Source organism: Geotrypetes seraphini, chromosome 2 (assembly GCF_902459505.1).
Source record: "Geotrypetes seraphini chromosome 2, aGeoSer1.1, whole genome shotgun sequence".
NCBI lineage: Eukaryota > Metazoa > Chordata > Amphibia > Gymnophiona > Dermophiidae > Geotrypetes > Geotrypetes seraphini.
The window spans coordinates 56,119,062-56,132,988 of record NC_047085.1 but is presented as its reverse complement, the minus strand read 5'-3'; the positions used below and the strand labels follow the sequence as shown (position 1 = coordinate 56,132,988).

The 13,927-nt window shown below is 49.5% G+C and overlaps 1 protein-coding gene across 3 annotated transcripts in view; it reads right to left on the bottom strand.

Moving 5' to 3' along the window:
• SYBU (syntabulin) overlaps positions 1-13,927 on the bottom strand; it is a 94,858-nt gene that overhangs the window by 55,167 nt on the left and 25,764 nt on the right. For all 3 annotated transcript variants that reach the window (XM_033934394.1, XM_033934392.1, XM_033934393.1), the window contains exon 4: positions 5,072-5,260. In XM_033934394.1, the coding sequence (XP_033790285.1) occupies positions 5,072-5,260 (189 nt within the window). The remainder of the gene's footprint in view (positions 1-5,071; positions 5,261-13,927) is intronic.

Here is a 13,927-nt window from a genome sequence, read left to right as displayed (position 1 = left end):
TAATTTATTTTATTTTATAAGCAAGTAAATGTACACATCCTGGGGGGAGAATGGAATGGAATTTTATGATTTTATGAATGGTTTCATGAAGATTTGAGTTATTTGTCTGTATTAGCTGGGATGGAGGGGGAAATTTCTTTGTTGCAGTAATATTTGAAAGTTTGCTGCGCTTATTATACAATGTACATATATGTGATTCATTTATGGTGCATTTGTGGTTTACAACCAATTTAGAAGGAAATATTTCTCTTCAAGACCTGAATATAGAGTTCTAACTATATTCCACTTTGGATACAAATTGTCATATATGTTTAAGCAAGAATTTCATAATAATTAAGCAAAGAAAACTAATTACCATAATTTGTATAAGACTACCAGACACACATAATGGACAATTGCTCCCCTTTGCAGTCTACAATCTAGTCAAGTCAGACTAAACATGATACACAACAGGAAACAAATAACAGGTTTTGAGTTAAGGCAGGAAGGTACATGCCCTTAAGACAGGGATTACTAACTGAATAAAGCTGCAGGAAATTTGGACTGTGTCCCTGAAATAGTTTTACAAAAGAAAAGCTGAGTCAGGACTATGGCCTAGATCACTGTTCTTCGGTGCCGGTAGCAGGAAATTTCTGCCAGTCTGCGCAGGGCCGGCGAGATGGGGAGCCTCCATCAGTAGCTTTCTCCCCTCCCAGCAGCTCTCCTTACTTACCAGCGCAGCGATTCACGAAGGCAGCCTTGGGGCTTTTGCTGAGTTGCGGCCGCCTCTGATGATGCAACTTCCTCTTTCCTCAGAGGCGGTGTGACCCATCAAAGGACTCGAGGCTGCCTTAGTGGATCGCTGCGCTGGCAAATAAGGAGAGCTGATGGGAGGGGAGAAAGCCTCTATTGGAGGCTGGGAAGCTGTTGAGCAAGGGGAAAAAAAAGGGATAGCTGCTACTGGACCTGGAAGGAAGGAGAAGGAGAGATGCTGCTGGGAGGGGAGGAGGAAAAGGAGGCTGGGAAGCTGCCGGACAAGGTAAAAAAAAGGGACAGCTGCTACTGGACCTGGAGAGAAGGAGAGATGCTGCTGGGAGGTAAGGAGGGAAAGAGAATGGAAGACAGTTACTGCTGGACAGGAGGAGGAGGGAAGGGAGAAGGAAAAAGCTGTCAGGGAGATTAGAGGAGGGGAAGGGGAGAGACAGGTATGAGAAAGTAGAGAGATTGATGATGGGAAGGGGTCAGCAGAGAAATAAGCAGAGAAGGACAACGAATCTTGATCTGGTGTAGGAGAGATAAAAATGAAGAGAGCAATGAAGCTGGAATGAATCGTGTAAAAAGGAGAGAGGGGGCACAGGCTGGATGGAAGGGGGAGGGGCATAAAAAGAAGACAGATACCATATGGAAGGGGGAGAGGGCAGACAGTGGATGGAAGGGGTAGATGCTGGATTTAAGAGACAGAGAGGGCAGACGCTGGAAGGAAGAGTGTGAAGAGACGACAAAAGGTAGAAAAAAATAATTTTATTTCTATTTTGTGATTAGAATATATTAGATTTGAAATATATATCCTGCTAGAGCTGGTGTTTGACATAACTGGGGACTGCAAAGCTCAGGTAGTACTTCTTTAGCTTCCAGCTGGCTTAGGGCTCTCTCTGACCAGGGGGGCAGTTGCCCTAGTTGTACTCCCCTAACACTATTTCTGTCATGTATGACTGCGGTATTCTGTTAGCATGATATTTCTGTGTAGCATTCTGTAATAATTTGGCTTGTTCAGTTTTCTTGATAGTAGAGGGGATATATGTGAAGGGGAGGAGTGACAGGGGTTTTGTTTATCCTTGCTCTGTATTATTTGTATTTATAAAATGACAATTGTACAGTATATTGTTTCTTTTTATACTTTAATAAAATATATTCAATATAAAATCATAACTGAGGCTTGTGCGGATGGGATCAGATGATTTGCGGGGACGAGCTCGCAGAGATGGGGCGGAAATGGGATTTTAAAATTTCAGTCCTAGTAGTTTGCCGATCCACAAAATAATCATTTTATTTCCGCCGGTCCATAGGTGTAAAAAGGTTGAAGAACACTGGCCTAGATTCACTAACCTAGCCGATCTGAGGCAGGCTGACTAATTCACAAATGGGGGTGTTGCAAATGAGGGTGATCGGAGGCATGCCCCTCACCGACCGCATGGATCACTGGAGAGTGATCCTTGAGCATGAGTAGACCATCTTCTTTGCCTGTAGATTGTCTGTACATGCTCACTGCAAAGGAAGAGCTGGAAACTTTTTTTTTTTTTTTTTAGAGTTGCAAACTTTCGCAAACCTGTGGTTTTAACCCACAGGTTGCAAGCGGGGCTGCACCGCGGGTTAAAACCACGGAATTAGGGCAGAGAGCAGGAGAAGCAGAATCGGGGCAGAGAGCAGGTTTTTTGCACAAAGACTGGTCCTCAACAGTCACTTGTTTTTTGATCGGGCAGCCCAGTCGGTGTGCCTGAAATTGATTTGTGAATCATGTCCTTCCTACTTTGCATGCCGCTTCCCCTCATTTGCATGCACGGATCAGATCAAAGGATGATCGGCACAGAGGTTAGTGAATCGGGTCAGTACATGATCACAAACACAATTGGTGGGCTTAGTGAATCTAGCCCTAAGAGAGGTTCAGGTAAGCTTTTCAGCGGACTTTTAAGATTTTTCAACAGTGGGCTACGTGATCCAATAGTTAAGAATGTGTAGGTTGCATTAATTTTTGTAGTGGGCTGCATAATCATAGATCCATTTGTAATATTAAAACTACTCCTGGCTTAATTCTGCACAAAGGTTTGAAAATTCTACGCTCAGTATTTTAAAACTGTTTTGCATAGAAATCCCCCCCGCAGTCATAAAGACTGAGACACCTTCCTGTCTTTTCCTTTATCAGTTTCCAGCTCCCCAGTTCCCACTCACATTCCATCTGCAACTCTGCCTCTCTCTAAATCCCGCCAGAACAGCAGAAGAGCCCCTTGCCTTGAGATACAAACAGAACAAGAAAAAAGCAAGAGGGATGTCTTTTCAACCAATAATGAAGTCTTTATTCAGAACAAAAGGTCCTTTTGGGGTTCGGGGGTGGATTAGGGGAGCATCCGGTGGTAGGAAGGAGTGGGCATCCCTCCTTTTTTTTTTGGGGGGGGGAATGAAGAGGGGAAGGTAGGAGATGGTTTGAGGTGGGCTGCCTGGCGCAGTTGGCGGTCTGTTTGCAGTAGGGAGTGGGCATCCCTCTTGCTATTTTTTTCTCATGCAGGGAGGGGGGTGTTGGGAGGTTGGCATGACAGAAGGGAGTAGGCATTCCTCCTGCTGTTTTCACTGCCACGGGTGGGGTGAGGGTTCCTTGTGCCAGTTCTTTGGGGGGACGTCAGAGAGATGTCAGGGAGGGCAGTCATCAGTGGGATTTATTTTTTTAAATGGGGCAGATATTGTACATGTGTAACATGCACAGCATCTGTGTCCATTAAAAATAAATAAATAAATAAAAGGGCTGAACTATGGTTAGTCAGGTAAGTGGCTGGTTTAGCTGCAATTGCTGACTTTAATGCATCTGGGCCTGGGTTGGGAAGCAGGTGCTTCAGACGGTCCATTCTTGCTGTTTTACTCTGATTGTAAACACATGTAAATGATTTTCAAGTCGACCTGCACAATGTTGGATCTCTCCCTGGTCTAGAGCTGCTACAGTCTCGGCAGCCATTTTTGTCGCTAGAAAGCATGGGCAAGAGCACATGGGAATCCCTCCTGCCCCAATGCACCGCCAGCCCACCAAGGCAACGAGGTAGGCCTGGAGTTCTACCTATGGGTCTAGAATGGGGGTTGGTGATGTCTGTTTAGAAGAGGGGGGAACGCTGCCTTTTCATGTCAGGGGTGAGGATGGGGGAAACAGCAGTGGAGAAGGAACTCTTGTGGGAGGGAGGGTAGTAAGGATGGGACTGCAGGGGGGAACTCAGTACTTCAAGTGCTGTTCCCATGCAGTAATTTAACCCTATTCTCCCAGCAGGATCCACTGTTCACTTTCTGCAATTTTGAGGCAGAAAGTGTACTGCTTGAACCTAATCTCTAGACTCGGTGTTTCGTTATTCACAATTTTGCGGTTCGATAAAAATTTTCATGAACCATAACTCGAATTTGCCACCATGCAGTGATACCAGTGGACACAAATGGGGGAGGGGAGTCTAGGTGCCCCAAAGTCCCCTTCATTGATATGCCACTGCTACATGAATTAATGTGCAGAACCATACCATGCACTAAGTGAAACAGCACCATCTTCAACCAGTCTCTACCCACTCTGCTTTTGTCTGTTGACACAGGAATTGCGCATAATAAGTGTCAAGCTGCCGAGTTAACTATTAGTGGAGGCATGCATAATAACATTGATTCTACAATGAACAGCGTAAGGGTAACAGGATTTAATATACTACACCTTTCTATGGTATAATCAAAGTGGTTTACGTTATATGCAGGCAGTAGTGTAGTAAGGGGGGGATGGGGGGGGCGGTCCGCCCCGGGCACCGACACCCCTCCATCTCCGCTCCCCCCCTGCCATCCCCTGCATCATTTTTACTTCTCCAGCGTGAGCAACATTGCTGCTCACGTCGGCATCGGCACTCTCTCCGACGTCACTTCTGGGTGCCGCACCTAGGAAGTGACGTGAAAGGGCGAGCCGACACCGACTTGGGCATGCTACTTGTGTTGGAGTAGTTAAAAAGGTACGGGGAATGAGATGGGGGTGCACACACTGCAGGAAGGAGGGGCGCCATCGCCCCAGGTACCTCTCCCCTTCACTACGCAGGTATGCAGGTACTTTCTCTAACCCTAGTGGGTTCACACAATCTAAGTATTATACCTGGAGCAATGGAGGGTTAGGTGATTTGCCCAGAATCACAAGAAGCTGTATTGGGAATCAAACCCCAGTTTTGCAGGTCTTCAGCCCACTGCACTAACCATTAGGCTACTTCTCCACTAATTCCTGTGTTATTGATCAACACTCTAGTAAAAGAGGCCCTATAATCCTCTAAGCAGTGCATTACAGTAATGAATAAAATAAAGATGAATAAGGGTTACATACCTGGCTTTACCAGACATATTTTAGGTTCCTTCTTAAGTCGAGAAGATTGCATATTGCCATCAACTCCAGTTCCAGTATTTGCTTTCTTCTTGGTGTAATCTTCCACACAAAAACTTATTGGACTGTTTGCAGTCTCAGAGGGCGTTTTAACTGGAGAAACTGACTGGCTGCTCGGACAGCCAGTATCATCTAAAATGAAACAAGGAGGAAAAGAGCTGAAGCTCAATTAAGAGATATTAAGCCAATTTAGTCTACACACCACATACTATTATTGACCATTGTTTAATTCTTTCTAGTCCACATGTAGTATGTTTTGAGTCTACTAGACAGAATGCCTTTTTTCCCTGGCCCTTTTACTTATGGAACAATCTTCCAATCACTTTACATACAGAAAAAGTCTACCTCAAATTTTGGAAATGATTGAAAACTTTGCTGTTTAGACATGCTTTTTGAGCCCGATTGCATTGAACCAGGCTGGATTACTAGCTCTGGGAATCAGTCTCAAGTACATTGTATGTAAGGCTTGTTTTGGTCAACTTCACACGTTATACAGTTTGAGATTGCTAGTCTCTCATTTTGATCTCAGAACTGTTGTGTAAGGTACGGTATTATCACGACAGGACTACTGTAACGCTCTTTATTGCGGTGTTTCTAAAATGAGGAGCAAGGTGTTACAATTAGTACAAAATACAGCAGTAAAGTTGGTTATGAGTGTTGAAAGAACAGCCCATATTATACCTGTTTTGATTGCTACCGATTGCATTTTGAAACAAAGAATGAACAGTGTGAAAGGAGATCCCAGACTCAGAGATCTACAGCAGTGTTCTTCAACCTTTTTACACCTATGGACCGACAGAAATAAAATAATTATTTTGTGGACCGGCATCAGTCCGCAGACCAGCGGTTGAAGAACACTGGGCTAAGTCGTGGGCCAGACCCTGCCCATCTCTACCCAATCTCCACCCCAGACCCTGTCCCCATAGTCCTAATTGTAACACTATTTTTTTCCATTCATTTTTCATACATACACACAATATAATCTTATTAACAACGCATCGATCGCACTGCGGACCGGCAGTTGAAGAACACAGTTTTGGGCCTGATGCACATGCCGGCCCTCTGGACCGGCAGGAAATTTCTGTGGACCGGCACCGGTCCATGGACCGGTGGTTGAAGAACACTGATCTACAGAAAGGGCTCTGTGCAAGAGAGAACCTGAAGTTCCGAGACATATCTCACCAAAGTGAGTGCGACCAGGAAAACCACTCTAAGCGTCAAATCCAAGAGGGATGCATCTTTGAGAGGCTTAAGTGGAGCTGAAGAAAGTCCAAACAGAATCACAGCAAGATCCCACAAAGGGAAAGGTGACTTGACTAGAGGCCAAAACTGAAGAGCCCCCTTCAGAAATCTAACGATGCCTGGATGAGACACCAGAGGTGTATGATCCCGAGCTCTGTAAAAAGAGAGCCTTATAAGATAATGAGGGGCATAGAGAGAGTAGAGAGATTCTTCAAACTTTCAAAAAAATATAAGAACAAGAGGGCATTCGGAAAAACTGAAAGGGGACAGATTCAAAACAAATGCTAGGAAGTTCTTCTTTACCCAGCGTGTGGTGGACACCTGGAATGCACTTCCAGAGGACGTAATAGGGCAGAGTACGGTACTAGGGTTTAAGAAAGGATTGGACAATTTCCTGCTGGAAAGGGGGATAGAAGGATATAAATAGAGGATCACTGCACAGGTCCTGGACCTGTTGGGACACCGCGTGAGCGGGCTGCTGGGCACGATGGACCTCAGGTCTGACCCAGCAGAGGCATTGCTTATGTTCTTATGTTCTTAGTGACTTGTGAGGCCCGTGTCCAGACCCTCCTGGCAGAAGTTGCACCACGGAAACCGGAGCCAAATACGGTTCCACCCATGCATGGTCGCTCCAATAGTGGAAAATCTTCTATGTCTTGGCCTGAGACCGCAGTCAACTTCTTAGACTCGCAAAAAGTAGGAATGACTACATCTGAATAGACTTATTATCCTAGCGCCTTGTAAACAATCTTGCCGTAAAAGCAAAGCGATTCGGCTCCTCTAAACAGACTGGACCCAGAGACATAAGATCTGGATGGACCTACTGGAAGCCAGTGTCTTTGTGAAGCCACATGAAATTTGTGTACCATAGCCTGCGAGGCCAGTCTGGAACCACCAGAATTATGCTGCCCTGATGGGCCATGCTCTGCTGAATGAATCAGCCTATCATTGGACAGGGAGGAAAAACTTACAACAGAACTCTCTGAGGCCACGGCTGAACCAGAGCATCAACACTTCCGGGCTCTACTTTTCAAATGAAAAACCTGCTGGCTTACTTGTTCTGCTGCGGAGATCAAAGAGAGACCGACCCCAGTGCTCTACTATGGCTGGAAAAGCCACCTTAGATAGATCCAGTTAATTCTATCATCACCACCAATATAACTTTATTCAAAGTGTGGTGGACATAAAGCTATAAACACGCCCATAATGAGTGATATACATATGGGCATAGCAAAGACGGGGTGGGAAATTCAAACTTTGTCTGGCTAACTTCACAAACCATTTGAATATCTATTCTACAGATATGACAGGAAGTTATTTCCTTAGGGAGTTAATTTTATTTGCAATACTTTTTGCAAATGTATATTTAACTCAAAGCAGCTTAAAAAATTCTTGTTACCAAGATGCAATTATACTTTGTGGTAGTTATATACTTGATGGTTAAACCACATTAGGTACATTTGGGCTTCACAGCATATAACATATGTGCCAGGCTCTGTTTATTTCCTATTCATTAATTCACTTGCAAATTCTGTGCAAACCTTTTTCAAAGCCTCTATTTGAATTTTTGCCTAAGTTATTAGTTATGTTTTTGACTGTATGGCTTTTCTTTATTACAGGAATATGAATTGTGTAGTGAGGAAACGCGAGTAAGCGTGGGTGGTATCTGAATGCAAGTATGAAACACAAGGCAGAGTTAGTTTACAACCGAATTGCCAGAAAATTGTTTGTACATGTATTGTGTGGGTGAATCTTGGCATTCAGAGATGGTGCTACATTAAATTTAGCCCTGCTGGTTATTAACATGTGCAATACAGAATGACACGGGGAAAAAAATCTGTCCCCGTCACTGCCCCGTCCCTGGCCCACCATCCTCTGCACCGCCCCGTCACCACCGTTCCCTTCACCGCCCCGTCACCGCCACCGCCATCCCTTTCACCGCCCTGTCACCGCCACTGCCATCCCATTCACCTCCCCGTCACCGTCCCCGCAGCATCCATATAAGCCTTAGTACTCTAATATTTAGCATATTCCGTTCTTATAAATCAAAGTTCCTGCTGCTGAACTAGAGAAAGAGATGTTCAGCTGGCAGGGCTTTGTTTATAAATTTTTATCAACACAACTAATATACCACCATAATGTTTCCGACAGAGGACAAGTATGCAATAAATGCATTTTGCTGTTTCAATGCCAGTGCTCAGCAGAACAACAGACAGCAATATGGACATTCACCTTATGGACTGGGTGATATACATTTCAAATGTACCGTATTTTCACGCATATAACGCGCGCGTTATACATGTTTTTACAAACCGTGCATAACCTTGCGCGGTATACGCGTGAGCGCGTTGTACAAAATTTTTTTTACATAGTTCCCCCCCCCCGACGTCCAATTCACCCCCCCCCCCCCCCCGCAGGACCGCTCGCACCCCCACCCCGAAGGACCGCTCGCATGCGCTCCCACCCGCACCCCCACCCTGAAGGACCGCTCGCACGCACTCCCACCCGCACCCGCACCCCCACCCTGAAGGACCACTCGCACACACTCCCGTCCTCTTGCCCCAGCCAACCGCGGCACCCCCGACACGATGGGGGCAAGAGGGAGCTCAAGCCCTCTTGCCTCCCCCGACACGATCGGGGCAAAAGGGAGCCCAAGCCCTCTTGCCCCGCCGACTCCCCAACTCCCCGACAATATCGGGCCAGGAGGGAACCCAAACCCTCCTGGCCACGGCGACCCCCTACCCCCACCCCGCACTACATTACGGGCAGGAGGGATCCCAGGCCCTCCTGCCCTCGACGCATACCCCCCTCCCCCCAACGACCGCCCTCCCCCAAGAACCTCCGACCGCCCCCCAGCCGACCCGCGACCCCCCTGGCCGACCCCCAAGACACCCCCACCCCCCCTTCCCTTTATGTAGTTGGCCGGACAGACGGGAGCCAAACCCGCCTGTCCGGCAGGCAGCCAATGACGGAATGAGGCCGGATTGGCCCATCCGTCCCAAAGCTCCGCCTACTGGTGGGGCCTAAGGCGCCTGAGCCAATCAGAATAGGCCCGGGAGCCTTAGGTCCCTCCTGGGGGCGGGGCCTTGGGCACATGGTCGGGTTGGGCCCATGTGCCTCAGGCCCCGCCCCCAGGAGGGACCTAAGGCTCCCGGGCCTATTCCGATTGGCTCAGGCACCTTAGGCCCCACCAGTAGGCGGAGCTTTGGGACGGATGGGCCAATCCGGCCTCATTCCGTCGTTGGCTGCCTGCCGGACAGGCGGGTTTGGCTCCCTTCTGTCCGGCCAACTACACAAAGGTACGGGGAAAGCGGGTGGGGGTGTCGTGGGGGTCGGCCAGGGGGGTCGCGGGTCGGCTGGGGGGGCGGTCGGAGGTTCTTGGGGGGGCGGTCGTTGGGGGGAGGGGAGTTTGCGTCGAGGGCAGGAGGGCCTGGGATCCCTCCTGCCCGTAATGTAGTGCGGGGTGGGAGTAGGGGGTCGCCGTGGCCAGGAGGGTTTGGCCTCCCTCCTGGCCCGATATTGTCGGGGAGTTGGGGAGTCGGCGGGGCAAGAGGGCTTGGGCTCCCTTTTGCCACGATCGTGTCGGGGGGGGGGCAAGAGGGCTTGAGCTCCCTCTTGCCCCAATCGTGTCGGGGGTGCTGCGGTTGGCTGGGGCAAGAGGACGGGAGTGCGTGCGAGCCGTCCTTCGGGGTGGGGGTGCGAGCGGTCCTGCGTTGGGGTGAATCGGACGTCGGGGGGGGATCAGGTTTTCAGGGTGGGGACAGGACTTCAAGGGGGAGAGGAGAGTCGGGGCGGGCGAAAGGAGAGTCGGGGTGGCCAGAGGAGAGTCGGGGCGGGTGAAAAGAGAGTCGGGCGGCGACGGGAGAGTCGGGCAGCATGCGCGGTATACAAAAATTTCTGTACATAGATTTGTGTTTTTCGCGCGCTATACCCGTGTGCGCGTTTTACACGGGTGCGCGTTATCTACATGAAAATACGGTAGTATTTTTCTAATATATAAAAATAGGCAAAATTAGTTGCTGTTTTATCATTACATTTTCTTGCCATTGGTGCCACACATGATTTTAAAATGATAAACCAGTTCTGCTAAAGAGGGGAGAATACCCACAACGAAACAGTAAAGTCAAAAGAGGTACGGGGTAGGGATGGGGTGTTCACACATGCAGCAGGGGTGGGGTGGAGAAAAGGGCGGAGGAGGGACATCACCAATCCGGGCACCTCTCACCCTCGCTACGCCACTGCTTGGAAGGAATCAGTCGGTAGGTGGGTGGGAGAGAGGGGTCAGAGAGAGAGAGAGAGAGAGAGAGAGAGAGAGAGGAATTGGTGTTTGCTCTGTTGGTTCAGCTAATCGCAGCAAGGGAATCCCCAATCACCTGAGCTGGCAGGATTTCCCAAAGCCATGGTTTTTGGGAATCCTGCTGGCTCAGCTGATCAGGGATTCCTCTGCCATGATCTGCTGATTGCAGACTGTGGACTGTTGTAGGCAAAGATAGGTGCTAGAAATGTAGGCCAGGGGTTTCTGAACCTACTGTATATTTCTGGCGCTTTTCTTTGTGTGAATTGTGTCTATGTAGGCACTTGAGGTGCTATTCTCTAACTGGCACTATTGTGTGATTGACACACGATCTGCAGCTGCTTTTAAGGCAGCTGCCAACATGGGTGCTGGTTAGAGAATCCAGGGGTTAATGTGTAATTAAACTCTGGAATTCATTGCCAGTGAATGTGGTGAAAGCAGTTAGCTTAGCAGGGTTTAAAATACAGTGGTGCCTCGCATAACGGACGCCTCGCACAGCGAACGCTGCGCACAACGAACTTTATGTCTTGATTCGTACAACGAACTTCGTTTCACACAACGAAGTCGCCCGAGCTGCATCCTTCCGCGCAGGCACTGCGCTTAACTGCCCTCTCTCCGCCTGGCTCCCTCTTGCCCCCCCCCCCCGACTCCCCGACACGATCGGGGCAAGAGGGAGCCCAAGCCCTCTTGCCCCTCCGACTCCCCGACACGATCGGGGCAAGAGGGAGCCCAAGCCCTCTTGCCCCCCCGACTCCCCGACACGATCGGGGCAAGAGGGAGCCCAAGCCCTCTTGCCCCCCCGACTCCCCGACACGATCGGGGCAAGAGGGAGCTCAAGCCCTCTTGCCCCCCCCGACTCCCCGACACGATCGGGGCAAGAGGGAGCCCAAGCCCTCTTGCCCCCCCGACTCCCCGACACGATCGGGCCAGGAGGGAGCCCAAGTCCTCCTGGCCACGGCGACCCCCTAACCCCACCCTGCACTACATTACGGGCAGGAGGGATCCCAGGCCCTCCTGCCCTCGACGCAAACCCCCCCTCCCCCCAACGACCGCCCCCCCCCCAAGAACCTCCGACCGCCCCCCAGCCGACCCGCGACCCCCCTGGCCGACCCCCACGACACCCCCAACCCCCTTCCCCGTACCTTTCTGTAGTTGGCCGGACAGACGGGAGCCAAACCCGCCTGTCCGGCAGGCAGCCAACGACGGAATGAGGCCGGATTGGCCCATCCGTCCCAAAGCTCCGCCTACTGGTGGGGCCTAAGGCGCCTGGGCCAATCAGAATAGGCCCGGGAGCCTTAGGTCCCTCCTGGGGGCGGGGCCTGAGGCACATGGGCCCAACCCGACCATGTGCCTCAGGCCCTGCCCCCAGGAGGGACCTAAGGCTCCCGGGCCTATTCTGATTGGCCCAGGCGCCTTAGGCCCCACCAGTAGGCGGAGCTTTGGGACGGATGGGCCAATCCGGCCTCATTCCGTCGTTGGCTGCCTGCCGGACAGGCGGGTTTGGCTCCCGTCTGTCCGGCCAACTACAGAAAGGTACGGGGAAGGGGGTTGGGGGTGTCGTGGGGGTCGGCCAGGGGGGTCGCGGGTCGGCTGGGGGGGCGGTCGGAGGTTCTTGGGGGGGGGGGTCGTTGGGGGGAGGGGGGGTTTGCGTCGAGGGCAGGAGGGCCTGGGATCCCTCCTGCCCGTAATGTAGTGCAGGGTGGGGTTAGGGGGTCGCCGTGGCCAGGAGGACTTGGGCTCCCTCCTGGCCCGATCGTGTCGGGGAGTTGGGGAATCGGCGGGGCACGAGGGCTTGGGCTCCCTCTTGCCCCGATCGTGTCGGGGAGTCGGGGGGGCAAGAGGGCTTGGGCTCCCTCTTGCCCCGATCGTGTCGGGGAGTCGGGGGGGGCAAGAGGGCTTGGGCTCCCTCTTGCCCCGATCGTGTCGGGGAGTCGGGGGGCAAGAGGGCTTGGGCTCCCTCTTGCCCCGATCGTGTCGGGGAGTCGGGGGGGCAAGAGGGCTTGAGCTCCCTCTTGCCCCGATCGTGTCGGGGGTGCCAGGGACCACACAGAGTCACCCACCGTACCACCCGATTCGGGTAAGCGCAGGTATCGGTGGGTGGCTTATTTGCGGGGGGGGTGCCTTATTTTACATTTTTTTCTAAAAAGGGGGGGCTGTCTTATTTGATGGCCCTGCCTTATCATCGGGGAAACACGGTAGAAAAAAAAAAAAAAATGAACAGTTAAGTCCCAGTTTTTGCCGCTGAGACTCTGCCCTCTCTCACTGTAAAATTAGACTCTACTTAGTCTGTCTTTAAATTTAAAAAATGTGTGTTGTTTTAAAAAACAATTATGTTTTTAGATGTATCTAAATAAAAATAATAACCAAAAATTTATCTTTTTTTATGTCATCTTAGCATATTTTATGCTGCAGAACGAATTATTTTTTTTTACATGTATTCTTATGGGAAAACGCGTTTCACATAACGAACGTTTCGCATAACAAACTTGCTCCTGGAACCAATTAAGTTCGTTGTGTGAGGCACCACTGTAGTGTGGATAATTTCCTTTAAAAAGTCCATAAGCCAATATTTAGATGGACTTTGGGAAATGCACTGATTATTACTAGGATAAACAGCATACAATCAGTTTTACTCTTTTGGGATCTTACCGGGTTTTTGGGACCTGAGGTAGCCACTGTTGGAAACAGGATACTGGGCTTGATGGACCTGTTCCGTATGGCAACTCATGTTATTTTACCACTAACTATTTTAGCACAGGTCTCATTTTATGCAATGTGACCTAGTTTCCAATGACTGGGGTTAATAGTTAAATATCACTTCTTAACAGTAGCCCATATCGATAACATTCCCCCTTAAAATTTAACACAATCAGCCTGGACTAGAACAAGCATGAAAAGACTGTATCAACTGCATAAGAAAACAGCTTGCAGTCTGGCACTGCATAACAATTAGCTTTTTATATGTATTGGAGAAAGTAGAGAACCTTGTTTGGAGCCTTTTAGCCTTTCAAAACTTTGTCCTTAGAGCATTATAATATTCATTGATCATTTTCCTTTTAAATTCAAAACAAATTCAACCTATCTTGTGTCCCAGCATGAATTCATGTTTCACTCAATAGGCTGTTTCAAGGGAATTAACCCTCCAACTTCCATTTGCAAAAATATCCAATGTTGTTCCTTCTATGAGCAATATTTAAATTATGAGGAACAACATTGGGTATTTTTGCTGAATTGTGTGATACCATTTGGGCTGAACATGAAGA